Source organism: Gymnoscopelus braueri, assembly GCF_963280865.1.
Source record: "Gymnoscopelus braueri genome assembly, chromosome: 16".
NCBI classification, from domain to species: domain Eukaryota; kingdom Metazoa; phylum Chordata; class Actinopteri; order Myctophiformes; family Myctophidae; genus Gymnoscopelus; species Gymnoscopelus braueri.
In genome coordinates this window covers 2,941,740-2,960,678 of record NC_137616.1, presented here as the reverse complement: position 1 = coordinate 2,960,678, position 18,939 = coordinate 2,941,740, and the positions used below count along the sequence as shown (strand labels likewise).

Here is an 18,939-nt window from a genome sequence, read left to right as displayed (position 1 = left end):
CACGTAGCATACAGTGTTGCCAGATTTCGCAAGAGAAACAAGAGGCAAGGTCTACCAGAACAAGACCAAAAGAATATAAATTATTTTGGGACTATAGGCGACGCACACACGCGGCTATTTGAAAATACAAGCTCACAGTACATCACATTGGGACGCATTGTGAGGTTGTAGATCTTTTTTTTAATTTATTTTTATCGTGAACAAAAAAAAAACGACCCTGGCACAAACTATTTTCACATGTGGGTTCGGCCACGTACAAATGAAATACATAATATTTGAGAATGACTGGTTTAAACAACAATAGGAAGCAAGCCCAAATAAACAGCTGCAATTTAGAAACAAACCCCCCCCCAAAAAAATAATGATAATTAAAAAAAAATGTTAAGCGACTTTACAGAAAAACAAGCCCAAAGTTGCTTACAATGAGCAGACATGGCAACAAGCCTAATGCACTGTACTGTACTGTATATAAGCCACACACAGAGAGGTGTAGAAGTTAGAAGTAAGAAACATCCACAATGCGTACGTTGGTCTTTGTCCTGCTGGCGGTAGGTTCCATCACCATTATTAGCCTACATAATCGGCTGATCACAATTATTTGAGATTATCACACTTACTTTAAAATTGTAATTGTATTATTATGTTTTCTTATATTATTATTATTATTATTTTTGCACAATCATCAGAATTGTTTCCATTGTCTGTATGAATTCCTCTGTTGACATTCAAAAATTGTGGAAATAGCAAGATGTACAAGCTCACAATGCGTCACAATGAGCTTGTACATCTGCTATTTCCACTATGTATTTTTTTTTTAAAGCATAAAGTTATAATAGAACATTATTTTAGATTGGTTGCGGTCATAGTCACTTGTTTCTTTGTATATTTAAGTTATTTGTCATCTCTGCCCTGTGGAACAAAAAAAAATATTTGTATTTATGTTCCAATGTTACAAAAACACAGTTAAATTGTAAATGACAATTATCTGTATGACAATTAATCATCAAGTGAAATTTCATAATGGTGACAATCCTTATTATTATCATCATCATCATCATCATCATCATCATCATCATCATCATCATCGTCATTATTATTCAACCCAGCTGGTGGGCGTGGCCAGCGCTGAGGTGTATTCGCGATGTGAGTGGGCCAGGATCCTCAAGAGCTATGGGATGGATGGTTACCATGGTTACAGTCTGGCTAACTGTAAGTAAAACACCTAGTATTGTTTATTGCAGTGGTTCTCAAAGTGGTGTCGGGGGACCCCCAAGGGTCCTTGAGGGGGTTCCAAGGAGGGTCTCAAGGAAGATTATTGATAGTTATAGGAACCAAATGGACCCTTAAGCTCTGTAAGATCTTGGCAACAAGATAGGGCACACCAGTCTGGGACGTGTGTGTTGTCCAGGGTGTTTTAGGGTAGGGAGAAGAGTCTAGGACGTGGTTTAAAGGGATAGTTCAGCCAATAATTTGATGACCAGCGGACCGGTAGGCAGCGGTTCCGGTAGGGTAGGAGACCAGTGGCGTTCCCAGGAATTACATATAAGGCAGGCGAGATTTTTTTTTGTCGACTATGGGAAAGAGAGATCCTTGTTAATCCCTCAGGGGAAATTCAGTGTCAGCTTCACCCAGCGGATGGCTGCTGCTCAGATGGTCTCAGGGGTTAAATGTCTTGCATGCTCACTGACACCTCAATACATAGACCGGGACAGGGAAGTTGAACCGGGTGACCAGCTGTTTCCATGGTGATTATTAATGGTGGTTGTTTGTTTTGAATCTTAGGGGTGTGTCTGTCCCAGTGGGAGTCGACTTTCAACACGCAGGCGATCCATCACGACTCCGACGGCTCCACGGACTATGGGATCTTCCAGATCAACAGCCGCTATTGGTGCGACGATTACCAGACCCCCGGAGCGGAGAACGTGTGTGGCATCAACTGCAGCGGTAAGTGTGTGTGTGCGTGTGTGTGTGTGTGTGTGTGTGTGTGTGTGTGTGTGTGTGTGTGTGTGTGTGTGTGTGTGTGTGTGTGTGTGTGTGTGTGTGTGTGTGGAATACCGGGCACTACTTTAAAGGAGTAGTTCACTCAAAAAAGGACTTATTTTCTATCAATTACACACCCCATGAAGCCTTGAATTCATGAAGATTTGTTTTTTTTTCTCACATTCCTAAGCCAATAATTTGATGACCGGGTTATCGGTCAGTAGGAGACTCAGTAGGAGACTCCACCGGTCATCAAATTATTGCCTTAGGAATGCGACAAAAACAAAAAAATCTCCATGAATTCGAGGCTTCATGGGGTGTGTAATTTATAGAAAATAAGTAATTTTTTGGGTGAACTACTCTTTAATACCTTTAATCATGTCTCTTCCAAATGGACACAGAGTCTGAACTGATTAACAAGTTATAATGAACTACTGTATGTGTGGGCATTTACATTTATAACCATTATTTAAAATAAAAAAAGAGACGTTGAGCTAAAACATTGTATAGGACCTTAATAAATACAATATATTTTATAAAACACCATAAAATGTCCACTTTAAAGTACAGGTGTATTTGTTTTTAAAGTACAGATCTTTGTGTTTTTAAACTACACATTTATTTGGTTTTTAATGTACAGATGTATGTGTTTTTAAATGACACATTTATGTGTTTTTTAAAGTAACCATGTATGTGTTTCGTTACAGAGCTGTTGACGGATGACGTTAGCGTAGCGATCAGCTGTGTTAAAACCGTGGTCCAGGACTCCAGCAACGGCATCGCAGCATGGTACGCTCACCAAATGTGTCGTCATTATTATTGCAATACATACTGTACATCTATAACTTATGAATTATTATTATTAGCATCATTGTTATTATTATTATTATTATCTAATGTATCAGTTCTTAGTACACACTCATTTTCCAATAGAGAGGTAAATTATATAACCTAAAATATATCGTTGTTGTCGGGCAGAAACCTTGTATCTCCAAATTTGAACTTTGTGTGTTTTTTCATAAATTAACACCCTACTTGATCATACTACAGCGTCACACAAAAGCCTAGCTTTCCTATTTGGGGCATGTCATTATGGGACACCATTTTAAATGCAATTTACCCCCGCCCGCCCCCACCCCCCACAGCAGATCTACAAGCTCACAACGTGTCGCATTGCGGTGTGTTGTGAGCTTGTAGATCAGCTATTTTTGTTATGGATTAAAGGCGTGCCTGGATGGATAGTTGGGCTTGGTGTGCTGTTTGAAACCCATGCATTTAATGCACCCTCCTACAGCATCACTGTTGGTTTATGTTGTTGTTATCGTTGTTATTGTTTATTATCGTTTGTTTATTGCTGTTTTTTTATATATTTTTTACTGCAGGATGGGTTGGCAGCAACACTGTCAGTACCAGGATTTGAGCTCCTACGTGGCTGATTGTGACCTGTGAAATTAATCAATTAACCAATGTAAAACAACTATGCAACTATTAAATTGTTCCTTTGGTCAACGCCTATGGAATTCAAATGATTTATAAACAACAACATAACTTACAGATCAGCATGATGAAATATGACTTTTACTCAGTTTCATCAATTTGATCAGTTTGATTAACAGTACATCTCTCTCTCTCTCTCTCTCTCTCTCTCTCTCTCTCTCTCTCTCTCTATATATATATATATATATATATATATATATATATATATATATATATGTGTATATATATATATATATATATATATATATATATATTTTTTTTTTTTTATGTGGTCAATTAAATTAGGTCCCCTCACATCTGTATGCAAATTAAATCCTGCACATGATTCTGCATTAATTCAAACTCTGAACTCATGATTGGGGAGGGAGTCTGGGAGGTAGTTGGGTTATTGCGTCTAATGGTCATTACAATGTCCTGGTGTGAAAGAAAATATTTCAAAGGCAGAATAAAAACAATTAAGGTTGTTATGTAGCCTACTGTGGACAATCAAAATCTATTGAAAATATTTAGATTTTGGTGTCATTGGTGTCACAATTTAATGTTGATATGGCACACTGACTTTAAAAAAAAACTTTTGGTACAATTGAATAAACATTACACAATTCAATGTATTAATCTAAAGTGTGCTTGCTTAACATCTTGGCTTGGGCAACATCCAAAAGGGCAATAGTCTTCAATAATAATAAATAGCAAATTCAGACACAAAACTAGAAAAAGTGCTCCTCGGAGCACAGGTCTCCGCCAGGTCAGGTAGGTTATTGTGGCCTCTTGGTGGCTCTATAATAGGCCAATGTGAAAAGGGTGCCATTTCTTCTTCTTAGGCCTTTCACGGCAATGGGACACTGCATTCATGATTTGAGGCATTTTGTTCCAAAAATGTGTTTTGCTAAATTAGACCTGCTGGTGGCGCTATAACAGGGCAATGTCAAAAGGGTGGCATTTCTCCCTCGGCCTAGTGGGAATGTGCGTGTGAAATTTCATGGGAAGCGCAGGCTGCGTTCATGATTTGAGGCATTTTGTTCAAAACGGACCAATCCTGCAAACCTGAAAATCGGACAGATCCATGTTGATCACATGACTATAGAGATACTGTGTACCGATTTGCATGACGTTTGGATTAAATCTGTAGGAGCAAATGGGTTTTGCACAAATCGGCCTCCTGGTGGCGCTATAACAGGCCCATGTGAAAAAGGAGCAGAGGTTTTGAATTGGTGTGTGTGCACAGTTTCGCAGCGACCAGGCCAACGGTGCCTGAGATTAGCTGCTCACAGACAGATGGACACATGGACGGACACACACACGGACGGATGAACGGACGGACGGACGGACGGACGGACGGACGGACGGACGGACGGACGGGGTGCAAAACATACTCTCTCGCCATGCCTTTCGGCATGGTGTTATTGTCAGGTTGTCCCTATAAAGTAGACAATATAAACCAGGGGTTCTCATAGTGGGGTCTGGGGACCCCCAGGGGTCCTTGAGGGGCTTACAGGGGGTCCCCAGCGAAATGTGTAATACAGCGTCACAAGGTAGGCTAGAACTGCTTTTTTTTCAAATAAAAAAAAATATAAGAAATGTTTGAAAGATTTTAAATACGTTTGATTGATTGATTGATTGAAATTTTTATTAGGCAAAAGAATGTAAAACAACACAGTTACATTTATAATGCTTTTGTCTAAAAGGTCCGGCCAAAAAAGTCCTTGCGGACTTGTTTCCGTTGGGGTCCTTGAGTTAATTTCATAGACATATATAGTAGCAACCAAACAGTTCAAAAATCAACATGAAAATACAGATAATACAGAAAAAATACCACTATGTACAAAAAAAGCATTTAAAAAATATATGTACAAAAAGGGGGGGAGCATGGAAAAATAAAAATTATATACAAAAAAAGCATGAGGAAATACAAAATATGTACAAAAAAGAGGAGGGGGGGGGGGTCGTCTGTCTACAGGGAAACTGGTACTAGCTCCTCTTTCGGCCTCCAGAAAGATGGGTTTTTAGGGCTGTTTTGAATGAGCCCAGCGAACTGCATTTTTTGAGGGATGGGGTTAGACTATTCCATTCCTTGGTGGCTGTGCTATAGAAGGAGAATTTGCCCATGTTTGTTTTATGGGTGGGTGGTACCAGATTGTTGTTTTACGCTCCCTCTAGTTTCGTGGCTGTGGGTGTCACTAACTTTTTCAAGGTATTTATACAGATATGCGGGTATAGGGGGCATATCGGGCAAATCTGCCTTTACAATTTTGAAGACCAGACCCATTTTTAGTTGTTTAACCCTGTCTTCCATCCTGAGCCAGCCTAGGCTGGCAAAGTGAGTGGGAGAGAGGTGGGTCATGGGCCCCAGTCCGAGAAGTAGTCGGATCAGTTTGTTTTGGGAGGTTTGAAGCTTAGTCTTCAGTGACACTGAGGTGTTGGAGTACCAAGGGGAGCTAGCATATTCAAAAAGGGGCTGAATCAGGGCCCCTGAGAGGGTCCTGAGGGCCTGAGGGTTGACAAAAGAGGAAACTCTGCCCATAAATCTGGTTCTCTGGTTTACTCCTTTGACCACCTTTGTTGCCATGCTTTCACCTGTCAGGTATTTGTCAAGAATACATCCCAAATAGGTAATCTCTTCTTTGCTAGTGATGATTGTGTCATCGACTTTGACCTTGAAGTCATTTACCTTCATTTTACTGAGGGAATGTTTGGTCCCAAATAGGATGGATTCAGTTTTCCCAAGGTATAGAGACAGTTTGTTATCGGTAAGCCAGGTACGGATTTTTGAGAGTTCAGAGCTGAGAGCTTCCTCAACTTGCAACTTGTCCTCACCCGAGATCAGGAGTGCCGAGTCATCAGCGAACAGGAACAGTTTGCAGTTACAGGCAGCATTCATGTCGTTAATGTATAGAAGGAACAGTAACGGCCCTAGAATGCTGCCTTGAGGAACCCCGCAGCTCACCGGGAGGGATGACGACATGGTTCCGTTGATGTCAACCACTTGTTCTCTACCCTCCAAGTAAGATCTCATCCAATTTAGTGATGTGCAATCAAAACCAATCGCCCTCAGCTTATCAAGTAGAATTGCGTGGTTTACAGTGTCAAACGCCTTTTGGAGGTCCAGCATGACCATGCCACAGTATTTGCCCGAGTCTACCTCACGTTTGATGTAGTCGGTCAAATATAGTAGGCATGTGTCAGTGGAGTGGGATGTTCTGAAGCCTGATTGGAATTCAAACAACAGTTTACGCTCGCTGAGGTAGCTGTTGATTTGTTCTTGGATTGATCGCTCTATAACCTTTGAGATGGAACAAAGGATGGAAACAGGCCTATAGTTGCCAGGATCTAGTTTGCTTCCTTTTTTAAATATAGGGATTACTCTTGCCAACTTGTTTTAACACAAATCTTTTCTTCTGGGGGGTTCCTGGCACAAAGCGTTTTCAGATGGGGGTCCGCGGCCAAATATATGTCAATTTGGCATGAAAACGTTTGAGAACTATACTGCTACTGCCAGAGGTTCTCAATCTTTTCAGGCCGCGACCCCCCAAAATATTTATATTTGAACTGGGCTTTTGATGCAGTAATGCTATTTCTCGTTTTTATTTTTTTCCCCTAAGTATTAAAAAGGTCTTCAAAGTCCTTGAATTGTCACTTCACTGTCTTCTGGGGACCCCCGCTAAAAATATATATCATGTGGGGACCCCCCTGGGGGTCCCGACCCACAGGTTGAGAACCACTTCTGAAAATCCTCCTTTTTTTTACTCCCCTCCCCTCACGTCTGCTCTAAGCGTTGCCATGTCTGCTTATTATAAGCGACTTTGGGGTAGTTTTTCTGTAAAGTTGCTTGTAATTATTGGTAGTTGAGGGTTTTTGGGCTTGTTTGTAAAATATTGTTGTTTATTCTGGCTTGTTGTGTAATGTTGTTTAAACATATGGTTCTCAAACATGTTCATGTCAAGGACCCTCCCTCAATTTAATATGTATTTGTCCACGGACCCCCCATCTGAAAATGTTTTGTTCCAGGGATCCCCATACCAGATTTGTGAAGTAAAAATGTCTCAAAAGAATAATCAAATTTAAAAATATTTCACTTTTTCAAGATTTATTTGAAAAAATTGTCCTGTCGCATTGTGTTGTGACGCGTTGTGATCTTGTAGATGTGGCCCTCTCGCTTATTTTGGGCTTGTTTTCATAGACCTGGTTGCTTATTTCTCTCACAAAATCTGGAGTGGTAACACTGGCTATAAACACCGTTAGAGACAGGCGAGCCAGACAGACAGCTCCTTCATGTTTGGAGCTAAAACGTAAAAGAGTGAAATAAACAACTTCTAATAATTATAATTTACACCTGATGGCAGCTAATAGACTAGCCCTTGTCCGGCCTGTTAATAAAAAATAAACAAAACAAAACTATTTTGCTACTCACCGAAACAAAGGCTGTTTTGTGTTGTTGAAAGTCTATTCTCCAGGGTGGGAAGCCTCTCAGCACCCCACCTTCTCTATATAATACACGTTTTGGGCAGAAAATAAAATATGTCCGCCAGATGGAAATTATTTTTATTTGCTCCACTACGCCTTCTACAGATCTGGTCAATCGTAATTTATATTGTCCAGATCTGAAGAGGGCGCAGTGGAGTAAATAAAAGAATTTCCGTCATATTTTATGTTCTGCCCACAAAGTGTATTATACAGAGAAGGTGGGGTGCTGAGAGGCTTCCCACCCTAGAGAATAGACTTTCAACAACACAAAACAGCCTTTGTTTTGGTGAGTAGCGAAGTAGTTTTGTTTATTTTTACTACAGCTGGAGCTCTCGCAGTGCAGGGGAACTCTTTGTCTATAAGCAGAGCCGAGCGCCTGGCAGGTCGTTAGAGAGAACTCACTAACGCTCTGGACCACCAGAGCTACTATGCCACCTACTGGACATGATATGTGTGTGTGACGGCTGAAAGAATAAGTTAATTATCAACCGTTATGACAGACTGTGATGTTGTTGGTTTTATTTAATTGCTATAACATGATACAACAGTGGACAATTAGACTTGACAGAGACAAAGAGGATCAACCCAAGATGTATACAGGTGTAATTTTGGTGAGTTTTGTTGTTGTTTGATACAATCAGATGAAATGGCTGTCAAATTGAGGGTGTTGCAAATTTTAGCAGTGGTGTAAAGTAACTAAGTACATTTACTCAAGTACTGTACTTAAGAACAATTTATAGTTGTTTTTATAAAGAGTTGTTATTAAAATAACTGAATGAATGAATGAATGTAAAAGCTCTTTTGTAAAAACTCGTGACACATTGTGAGTGTACATTGTGAGCTTGTAGATCTGCTATTTTAAAGCGTTTTTACTGGGGACCCCCTGGAACCCCCTCAAGGACCCCTGGGCCCTGAGGGGGTTCCCAGACCACACTTTGAGAACCACAGGCCTAAATAAATAAATACACCATGTTTTGTTGGGGTGTCACAGCACCAAATATCTTTGTATGAAACCTCATACTTAAATGTTTACCAATGATTGTTTAATTGAAAGTGATATCAAGTGTTACAACCTGAATGGCATATTTCTATAATATCTCAATTTATTTCAATGCATAGGCCTACTCTAGTCCGATTTCTTGGTGGAGGCTATAGCTCTTTTAAAATATGAGCATGTTTAAAAATGCCACCAGATAGTGAGGACAAAATAAATCAATATAGGGAAGATACACATGTTTATTATTGTTATTTGTTTGATGAACTGACTTTTTCAAGGTCTGCAAATGATGGCAAAAAGAAGGACTCGATTTTAGCAATGTTTCTGAGCTGGAAGAAGCATGACTTACAACCCTTGTCACTTGACCATTGACGGACAAGTCATATACCTGCGTTTATATCTATATATAGATGGTTTTCTTTTGTAAGAGCAGTTCTACCGTTGTGGCAGTAATTATTACTTAATTTACAGTGATACAAAAACTATACTATGTAAAAAATACTATATTCATGTAGAATATTCAAAATATTGTATGAGAAATCTCAACAGTGTGCTCAGATACATCCCCCTGCACAATGTAGAGTCTGTTGAGCGTCCTTATCTCATTTGGTTTAGAAGCAAACCCCCCCCCCCCTCTTTCACCTTAGCAAGGCAGAGAGTTTCACGATCAAAGTGGGTGATGATGTCATCAAAAGAAAGGATGAAATTACCTACCTATAGGCTCCATTTTGGAGGCAAACCTCTCTGGTAACAAAAATGCTGAAAAAGTGATAAAAAATGTCAACCAAACAACACGCTATTTGTGGAGGATTGATCGTCTAGTCAGTAAGAATACTCTGAAGATTCTTGCAGGGGCCCTCATTCAAGGTCATTATGATTATGCATGCACTTCATGGTATCACAACACCTCCAAGGCCTTAAAAACAAGGCTCCAAACATCCCAAAACAAACTTGTAAGGCTACTTCTTGGCCTCAATCACAAAACCCATCTAACCTCTGCTCATTTTGCTAGGATTGGATGGCTTAGGGTTGAGGACAGAGTACAGCAACTTTCTATGGGCCTGGTCTTCAAGATACACCACAACATTGGGATCCCCCTGTATTTGTCAAAATACTTCCAAAATGTTAAAGTTGTACAATGCAAATTCACAACTAACGATTTTTAGCAACCTCTGCTGGGCACTACCGTCACTGCATACAATTTCCTTAGTCCTCGATTACCCAGAATTCCATTCGTTTTCACCGGAAGCCGGAAGCGTTTCAAAAAGCGATCTTTTAATTGTTTTATACTATCTACGGATCGTTTCTCTTAGCCAGTGGAGCATTAGTTACCATGAGCTGTGCTTTCTTTTTCTGTTCTTTTTCGATCTTCTAATCCTACATTCTCTTAAAATCAGCGTGAGGTTCCTTTTTGTTATTAGCGCGATAGTTCCTGGCCAAACAGGAAACCGTTGCGGTAGTTCCTGGCCAAACAGGAAACCAGTGCATTTCCACCTCCGTTTTCCGGCCAGATGACGTCATTTCCCCGGGAAAGTCCCCCCAGTCCACGTTCAATAGAAAATATATAAATAAAAGGCTTCCGGGGGTGAAATTCATGGAGTGGGTGTTGTGAAACTTTTGCCACTCACAAAAGATATACAATTTAACTTTAGTTTTGTTGAAAACGTTACCTAGTATGCCTTTAATGAAGTCCATGATCATAACACCAGAGGCAGCTCCACTAATCATGTTCAACCCAGATTTGGCTCAACTAAGGGAATGAACTCGTTCTAATGCTATTCATCAAAAATGTGGAATGCCCTACCAAAAGGAGTAGAGGAGTGTAAAACCCTACTCACTTTCAAAACTGCCCTAAAGATACACCTGCAATTTCGCTGCAATTCGAAAATGGCCCCTGTCTAAGTCTTAACCTACCCCCCCTACCCCCCCCCTCTTTCATTTTCTTCTTTTGTATATATATTTTTTCTCTCTTCATACCAGTAACCTGAAAGCTGATTGTATGACATTCTGTATAGTAGTGTGTATATCTGTCTCCTATATGTCATCATGATTTGTGTGCATGGGTTTCTCATCTTAAAAAAGCTACGTGCTTAACTGAGTCTTCCAGTTTAGTAGACCTTGTATTGTGAATTTGTACTTCCATGTACTGTGATTCTCATGTCTTACTAAATAAAAGTACATCAATCAATCAATCAAGCAATTGAAATAAATGTCAATAATAAATGGCAAATACTCTAAAGTTGAATACTTTGTTGACGGCCCCCAGTAGCTCTGTGGTTGAAAATATGTCAACCATCCAATATAAAACTAACGTTACAGCATCCCCGTTGACTGTCTGTAACTGGCTCTGAAATACTGTGTAAGTTGTTGTGGCAGGATACTTATACTAGGCTGTGTATGTTGTGACAGGGTACAGTATACGCTAGACTTCTCTTTCTTTCTTTCAGAACTCAAGGCTTATGGTGTTCCTCCCAACCTACTCCGGACCCTAGGAGCCACGTACACAGGTATGAGAGCAGGTGCTATGAATCACCACGCAAAGCCCTGGTCTTTGCTGCAGCTGAATACTGTGCCCCAGCCTGGTGTAGTGAAAAAGGTTCATACTACCATTAACAACTCTCTCCGGATCATAACTGGTTGCCTGAAGCCCACCCCTGTGCTCTACCAGTCCTAGCGGGCATTGCCCCGGCCGGCCTCCGACGGAGAGGCTTCTGCCCTCCCCTAGCAAGGCAAACCCAGAAACATGACTGGTGTGTCCTGCATGACACCACTACGACAGCGTCGCCTCCAAACAGACTCAAATCCCGCCACCCGCACAACAAGGCGGCACAAGAGATGCCAAGTTATCCTGTGGACCTGACTAAGGCATGGCTGGCGGGACACCCCGCAAGCAGGAGTGGGAGACTGCCGACCACATAATCACCACCTGTCTGTAAAGACCAGTGGTTCTCACACTTTTTCATGTCACCCAAAACCCCCAAAATGATATTATTTGGCCGCGGACCCCCATCTCAAAATATTTTGTTCCAGCGACCCCCAGAAGTAAAGATTTGAGTTACAAATGTTCGCTTTAAAAATATATATATTGAAAGATTTGCACACATTCTCAAGATTTTTGAATAGTCAAAGTATAGAATATGGTTAAAGTGGTTAAAATGATTGTGACGCTATAAATAATTTTGCTGGGGACCCCCTGGTAGCCCCACAAGGACCCCTGGAGGTCCCCGGACCTCACTTTGAGAACCAGAGCACCAATGGTATAGACCACCATAAGAGGCCAGCCTCTTTGATGTGGGACCTGAAATGAGGGCGTGGCTATACGACATTGAGCTGGACATTGATGATGATACACGAAAGATGAAGAAAAAGGTACCAGAGCCACGGTGATGACGCCAGACGGCAACAGTGTTTGACATCCTGGCCAGGGGTGTTGCAGGGGGGACGCCCTCGCTTGCATCGAGCGCTCCGAATGGCATGGTCAGTGTGTGAAAGTCCCAACCTCCCCACCATATCAAGCTCAGCTTCTTCTCAGTCCTGTAGAGTCCGTTCTCCTGTACAGCTGCGAATGCTGGACCATGAAGCCTGCTCTACAGAAGTCCCTGGCCACTGTGTAACACCAGAACGCTATGTGTAGTACTAAACATCAACCAAGCACCTGTATGGGGGCTACCAAGGGTGAGTGAGAAGATGGCAGTCGGGAGAATGAGGCTGGTCGGTGCCATTGACACCGGCAGCTCCCAGCAGGGTAGGAACGTACTGGCGAGCTAGCCAGCTGGATGGAGGATGGAGATGACTGGAGACGCCACTGGAGGGCACATCCAATGATGAACTAGAGAGAAGAGGGCTCTATCTCTATCTCCATGGGTTCATTTGACACTGGCCATCACTTACACAGCTGATGGAAGTCAAGTAGAAGACGACTCAAGGTAGGAACCTTGTTTGTTATTTTTCTTTGCTGCTTCTGCTTGTGTTGTATGCTGTATGTACTAATGTGATTCAAGCTGTCATTTTGGGACCCAATCACTGGGTGGCAATGAAACATGACTGTTTCTGGCTTTGGAATCGAATGCTGATGTGAATCTACAGCTTGTATGTTGTGTTGTGTCTGATGTTGAAGGTAGTGAGTTGTAGTAGGGAACAGTATGTGGATCTTGGTCACTTCAATCATGCTGTGTGAGTTTGCTATTTCCTTTTAAGTTCAAGCTTAGTTTTTGGTTTTTGGTTCTGACAAAACAGCCATTAATTCCAAATGTGTATTTGGAATTAAAGACGATGTGGATAGATGTGGATCTACATTCTGTCTGCTCTGTTGTGGCTGTTTATGAAGGTTGTGAGTTGTGACAGGGTGGGTGTATTGGTTCATGACTGTCTTGGTGGCAAAACCTGTCTATGTAGGCCTATTCCTCATGACCATTATTCATTCATTCATTCTTTCTTTCTCTAATACAGTAGTTCTTCACCTTTATTGTCTCCGCCGGAGGTGGAGAGTATGTTTTTGCTTCGTCCCGCTGTGTGTTCACCTCCCTCCTAGCCAAGCTAACATTGGTCAAGCTCCACGTGACACGTGTCAATATGTTGACACCAATGCCCTTGATTGGCTAGAGGGACGCATGACGAAATAAAATCCTATAAATAGGTGTGTCACTTCAAAAAGCCATTTATGTTATATTTTTTGAAGTGAGGTAAGACAGGATCAATCAGTCTTGATTGGAACAGTACGTTCCAGTACAAATCACCCGTCCGTGCGTGTGTGTGTCCCTCTGAGAACACCTAACATTGGTCAATCAACTGCTGAAACTGTTCAAGACAATGAAGATGACGAAGACAGACAAGCATTTGAACAAACCAGTCAATTACGAGGACTCCCATATGACACATTGCTTCAAGAAGATTTTTTTTTAGATGCAGACACTACATATTCAGTCGCCCCTGCAGAACACCAAAAACCACGCACATTCTACCAAGACGACCTGTGCTATTAAAATAGCACGGGTCTGCTGGCGGAGACTTGTGCTCCGAGGAGCACATTTTCTAGTTATTATTTATTTACTCCGGACCACAAGCATATTTTGAACAATCATCAAGGTACAAAGGGTAGTAGCACACATCCAACCTCTCATAGGCAGGTGCTTGTCAAGCTGAGGTTTTTGTACCCAAAAGCGGGGCTGAGGTTTTAAAATTAACAGTTCACAGAAGGTGTTCATACAAAGTCCATGAAAAGATTTCCACAACTGTAAATGCATATGTTACTCTTCCTATGAATGTATCTACTGTACTTCTAATGCCCTGTATCTGTAACTTAAACTGCTGTGCCTCTGGCGCCTGAATTCCCCCGAATGGACCCACACACACACACACACACACACACACACACACACACACACACACACACACACACACACACACACACACACACACACACACACACACACACACACACACACACACATAGAAGCGACTAGCACCAACCCTGTCTCCAATGTGGATCTCAGATTTCATGTGACCGGCCTGTGACATCAGTCATCTGTGACGTCAGTCGTCTATGACATATCGATGACATATGACTCCAAATTTAGGGAAGGTCTCAGTGTGATCACAACCCCCTCTGACTTCCTTTATAAAACGACATTACATATTAAAAAAAGGTATACAACATGTGAAAACAACTTGAGGAGGTACATCTGTGGCCTACTGGCAGTGTATAAAAGGTTTGGCACTAATCGGTACAGCAGATCGTGAGGTCAGCTGTTGACAGACACACGCAAACCCTCTGCATCTTCCAGAGCCGTACTGTAAAAAAACAATACAAAAAACACAACGTTAACAAAAATACTGCCAGTTCTAACATCCGTTTCCTGAAGTTCTCTTCCATAACTGTCAGTTCCTTTGCCCAAAGCATCTCTTTGTTTCTACATGAATCCCTGAAAGAGATTAAACCTGGGCGTAGAAGTTTTATTCTTACAGATCTTGGCAACCGTCATGGTCTGCCTTATAGGTGCAGTTCCGGTGGTAGTAGATAGACTTCTCTATTTCCCTGTATGATGTTGTTTAGTTCCTGGTAGGTATCACTGAACACATCCCCGTTCTTCGTTTCCTTTCCCATCTGAATGAACAAAGCATTTTAAGGACGGCTATCTCCTCATCTTCCCCTTTCTTATCTCTGTTTCTTTTGTTCCCTGCTGTTTTTGTGTTGTTTTCCCAGTGGGCTTGTTGATTCATTTTAGTGGGCTGTTACTATTTCTGTCGTTGTTGGTCGTGATGGATGCCAGTTCCCACCTGATGTCGTGCGGGAGTCCCGACAGCTCCAGACCGTACTGCATAACCTCTTTCTTGCATAACGTCTTCAGACTGGGACTTAAGTCTAGAAGGTACAGGTTATCATACACGTCGGTGTCGTCGTCATCATCTTCTAGATCTTCAACATCCACTCGAATGGCTGTGTATCTGCATCCACCAAATAGGATGACACGCTCTGCCACCACGCAGCAGCACATCCTAGACATCCATGAACGTGGGACCTTCCCCTTGGCTTCCACTTCTGTCCAAGAGAAGGTCGCTGGATTGAATTTCCACAGGTCGTTGAAGGTCCGGCCAAGAGAATAGTTGTGGCCACCGAATATGTACAGCTCTCCGTTGAAGGCGAAGGCTGAATGACCCTCACGTTCTTCCGGAAGGAACTGTTCAGAAGACATTCTCAGCCAGTAGTCGTTCTCGTAGGGGCCTTTGTAGAGGTGTTCTTCGTGGTTGTCCTCGTGGTTCAGCCAGCAGTCGTACTCAAGCTCGTCCTCTTGACTCAGCCAGCAGTTGTAGTCGTCTTCATAATCGTCACCATTTTTCAGCCAGAGGTTGTACTCGTCATCGCCCTCGTCCTCTTGGCTCAGCAAGCAGTTGGGCTCGTAGAGCTCTTCGTAGAGCTCTTCGTAGAAGTCCTCTTCGTCCTCATCCCCTTCACCCAGACAGCAGCTGTAGTCGCCCTCTTGGCTGAGCAAGCAGTTGAAATCATCATTGTCCACTTGGTTCAGCCAGCCGTTGGACTCCAGGTCAAACACTGTGATGTCGTTGTGCTCTTCGTTCGCCTCGTCGCCCTGGCTCAACAAGTGGTGGTACTCGTCCTCGTCCTCTGAGCTCAGCCAGCTGTTAGTCCCCGTGTCGAACACGGTGATGCTGTTGTTGTACTCAAACTGGTCCCCTTGGCCCCCGAATATAAACATCTTTGTCCCGATGATTGTGGCAGAGTGACATTCTGACGCTGGTGCTGGAGTGCCTCTGGTGTTAATTAAAGCCCAGACCATTGTGGTGGTGTCCAACGTGTAGATGTCATTGGTGCATCCGGTCTGGTGGATGAATCCTCCAAAGATATACATGACCTTCCCCAAGACACAGGCCGAGTGGTCGGACCTGCCCTTCGGAACAGTCCCGGAAACCTTGGGATTGAACCATCTGTGGGTGTTGACGTCGAATGCATAGAGCACACTGCAGAACTCCCACGTGTAGGTAATCCCGCCCCAGATGTAGATGACGTCCTCTATCAGTCCGGCTGTGTGGCGGTCGCGCCTGGAGGGAACGTCCAGGGGACGTTTTCCACTTTCAGTTGTCTGCGGGGGCAACTTCATCCAGCGTAAAGACACGGTGTTGAAGACGTGCACATCAATCTGGTCCATGGCACTGCTAGGTCCATAGCAGTACCCTCCGAAGGCATATAGCTTGTGCCCCACTGCTACAGCAGCATGGTCATAGTCCCTCCCTGGTCCTCCTTTCAGATGCACCGTCCAGTGCAACATTTCATACACAGACAACAGTGTAGTTAAAGGGGATGTATGAAGTACTGCTCTCTGAAATAATAGGTTTATTGTTCGCGTTAAACCTCTTATATAATGGTAGAGCGGCACCAATGCCACACAAAGCTTGGGCCAATCCCACAAAGCTGATGGGTTGGGTAAGGGGGTTGGCCAATCAGGGAAGCAGTAACGCCCTAATGTGGCATGTAGAAAGATGTGAACATTGTGAAGCTTGTCGTTCCCTTCAGACTTCATCTCATTCCAGTGTTTGTGACTGATGTGACTGAAGTGTTACTTTATTCGGTTGTTATATAGTTATGTGGTAACATATTTGGTTCTCAAACCTTTTTCAAATTAATTTCTAGGAGCATGCACCAGTATGCATTAGATCACGGACCCCCATAACCCTCAGAGTGTACACTCTTAGAGTTACAGACCAGTAAGGATCCATTTGGTTCCTATCTATCAAACATTTAGCTGGGGACCCCCTGGTACCACCTCAAAGGACCCCTGGGGTCCTCAAACCACACTTTGATAACCCCCGAATTAGAGGTCCTATAATTTGACGTTTAACTTTTTCTTAGTTTTTACATATTTTGGGGGGTCTGTGGTGTGTCTTTACCAAACGAAAGTAAGAGAGAAATAATTAAGATACACTTACAGAACCAGAAGTACTGTAAATACAGTAGGATAAAGACATCACACACAAAAGCACCATCAATAATGAACAAACAATACAACGGTATACTAGGGTGACCATTAATCCTCTTTTACCCGGACATGTCCTCTTTTGGGGGGCTGTCCGGCCTGTCCGTTTTTTTTTTTAATAAAATCCTTCAAATGTCGGGGGTTTTGAGAATTTGGGTAGTGTATACTGTATCTGTGTATCAGTAGGGGGGGACATATCTTAGCAACAATGAAAGCACTAACTCTCATTGGCCGTGTCATGAGCCAATGAGCTGCTGAGCAAACATCCAGACGCCAGGATCTTAGTGTTGCCATGTCCGCTTATTTACCAAAACTTCTGGACAAGTTTTGGCTGGTTTTTCTGGCTTGTTTTTTGAGGTATGCTTCCTTATTTCTCTCACGAGACTTGGCAACACTGCTGACAGGCTGAGACACACTCACACACACACACACACACAGCGCTGCCTGTCATTCATTGAAAAAACCTCCGACATCTTCTACACTTCATGGAGTAATTGTTTTGTACCTAATTACGCAAAATATAAAAGGTAACAAAAACCGCCCATAAAAGTAGCAAACCCGATAAAAAAAACGAGAATTGCTGTGAAGTGTCCTCTTTTTGGGAATTCAGAATATGGTCACCCTAAGTATACACCCTCACCAAAGCTTGCATTACGCAGGACAAAATAAATAAGAATACACACAGTAACCATATCAGACAGTGTCCTTACTGTAATGAACTTACTTCAGAGCTACTGTATAATATCCATGTCTATGAAAAATGATAACATCCAGTCATGGTTTTGTCTGCACCGATGTTGAAAAAGGCAACCCGTCTAACCCTTCTGGGTCTGACTTAAACAGAACTTGAAACTTCGGTTTTGGAAAAGGGTAGTGACTTGTAGCATTGCCAATCAAGTTTGTGGTTTATGTATATTTTAAACTTAATGTCACACACTAAAATATAAAAACACTGCTCTATTTAGCTGCTTTACATCTGTGTAATGTGAGCTCTGAGTTGCTGTTAAGTAGACATCCACTAGAGGGCAGTGTTGGCTCAGGCATCAGGTTTACAACAAAGTACAACACAGTGCAAAGAAGGGCTGCTATTAGTGGGGCGGCATGGCACGAGAAATCAGCCTAATCGTTAAATTTTACGAAGAAAGCGTCAAATTTGGCAGAAGTGTTGATTGATATATTGGGAACAAAACTGGATATTGGGACATCACAAATTCTCACCCTGGTGGGCGTGGCAGACATTTTTCTAAATGGCCACCAGCAGTTGATCAAATCTTCCTAGTTTTTGTCCTAGTAGGCTGAAATGTTGCTCAAGTATGTGAATATGAAGGTGTGTGGGTGTGCTCATGCTAATTGCCTAAAAGGGGGCGTTGCAATGGGAGTGGCCTAGTTAACAGCGATATTTTGGGAGAATTGTTCAAATGGTGATACAAGCGAGAAATTTGGTACAAATCATCTTTGGAGATCACACTTCGATTTAGGACACCGGGCCAGTCATAAATCAAAGATGGCAGCCATTTT

The 18,939-nt window shown here is 42.4% G+C and overlaps 2 protein-coding genes across 2 annotated transcripts; one reads left to right on the top strand and one right to left on the bottom strand.

The window, feature by feature from the left end:
* Nucleotides 1-518: 518 nt before the first annotated feature.
* LOC308102606 (lysozyme C-like) lies at nucleotides 519-12,549 on the top strand (the record flags this gene model as incomplete). The annotated part of the gene is made up of 5 exons (XM_080452390.1): nucleotides 519-542; nucleotides 1,107-1,209; nucleotides 1,783-1,944; nucleotides 2,688-2,769; nucleotides 12,495-12,549. The coding sequence occupies 5 exons, from the start codon at nucleotides 519-521 to the stop codon at nucleotides 12,547-12,549; spliced, it is 426 nt and encodes a 141-aa protein (XP_080308516.1).
* A 52-nt stretch (nucleotides 12,550-12,601) lies between these two features.
* On the bottom strand, nucleotides 12,602-16,716 carry LOC308102578 (kelch domain-containing protein 3-like; the record flags this gene model as incomplete). The annotated part of the gene is made up of 2 exons (XM_080452345.1): nucleotides 12,602-12,707; nucleotides 15,212-16,716. The coding sequence occupies 2 exons, from the start codon at nucleotides 16,714-16,716 to the stop codon at nucleotides 12,602-12,604; spliced, it is 1,611 nt and encodes a 536-aa protein (XP_080308471.1).
* Nucleotides 16,717-18,939: the final 2,223 nt, after the last annotated feature.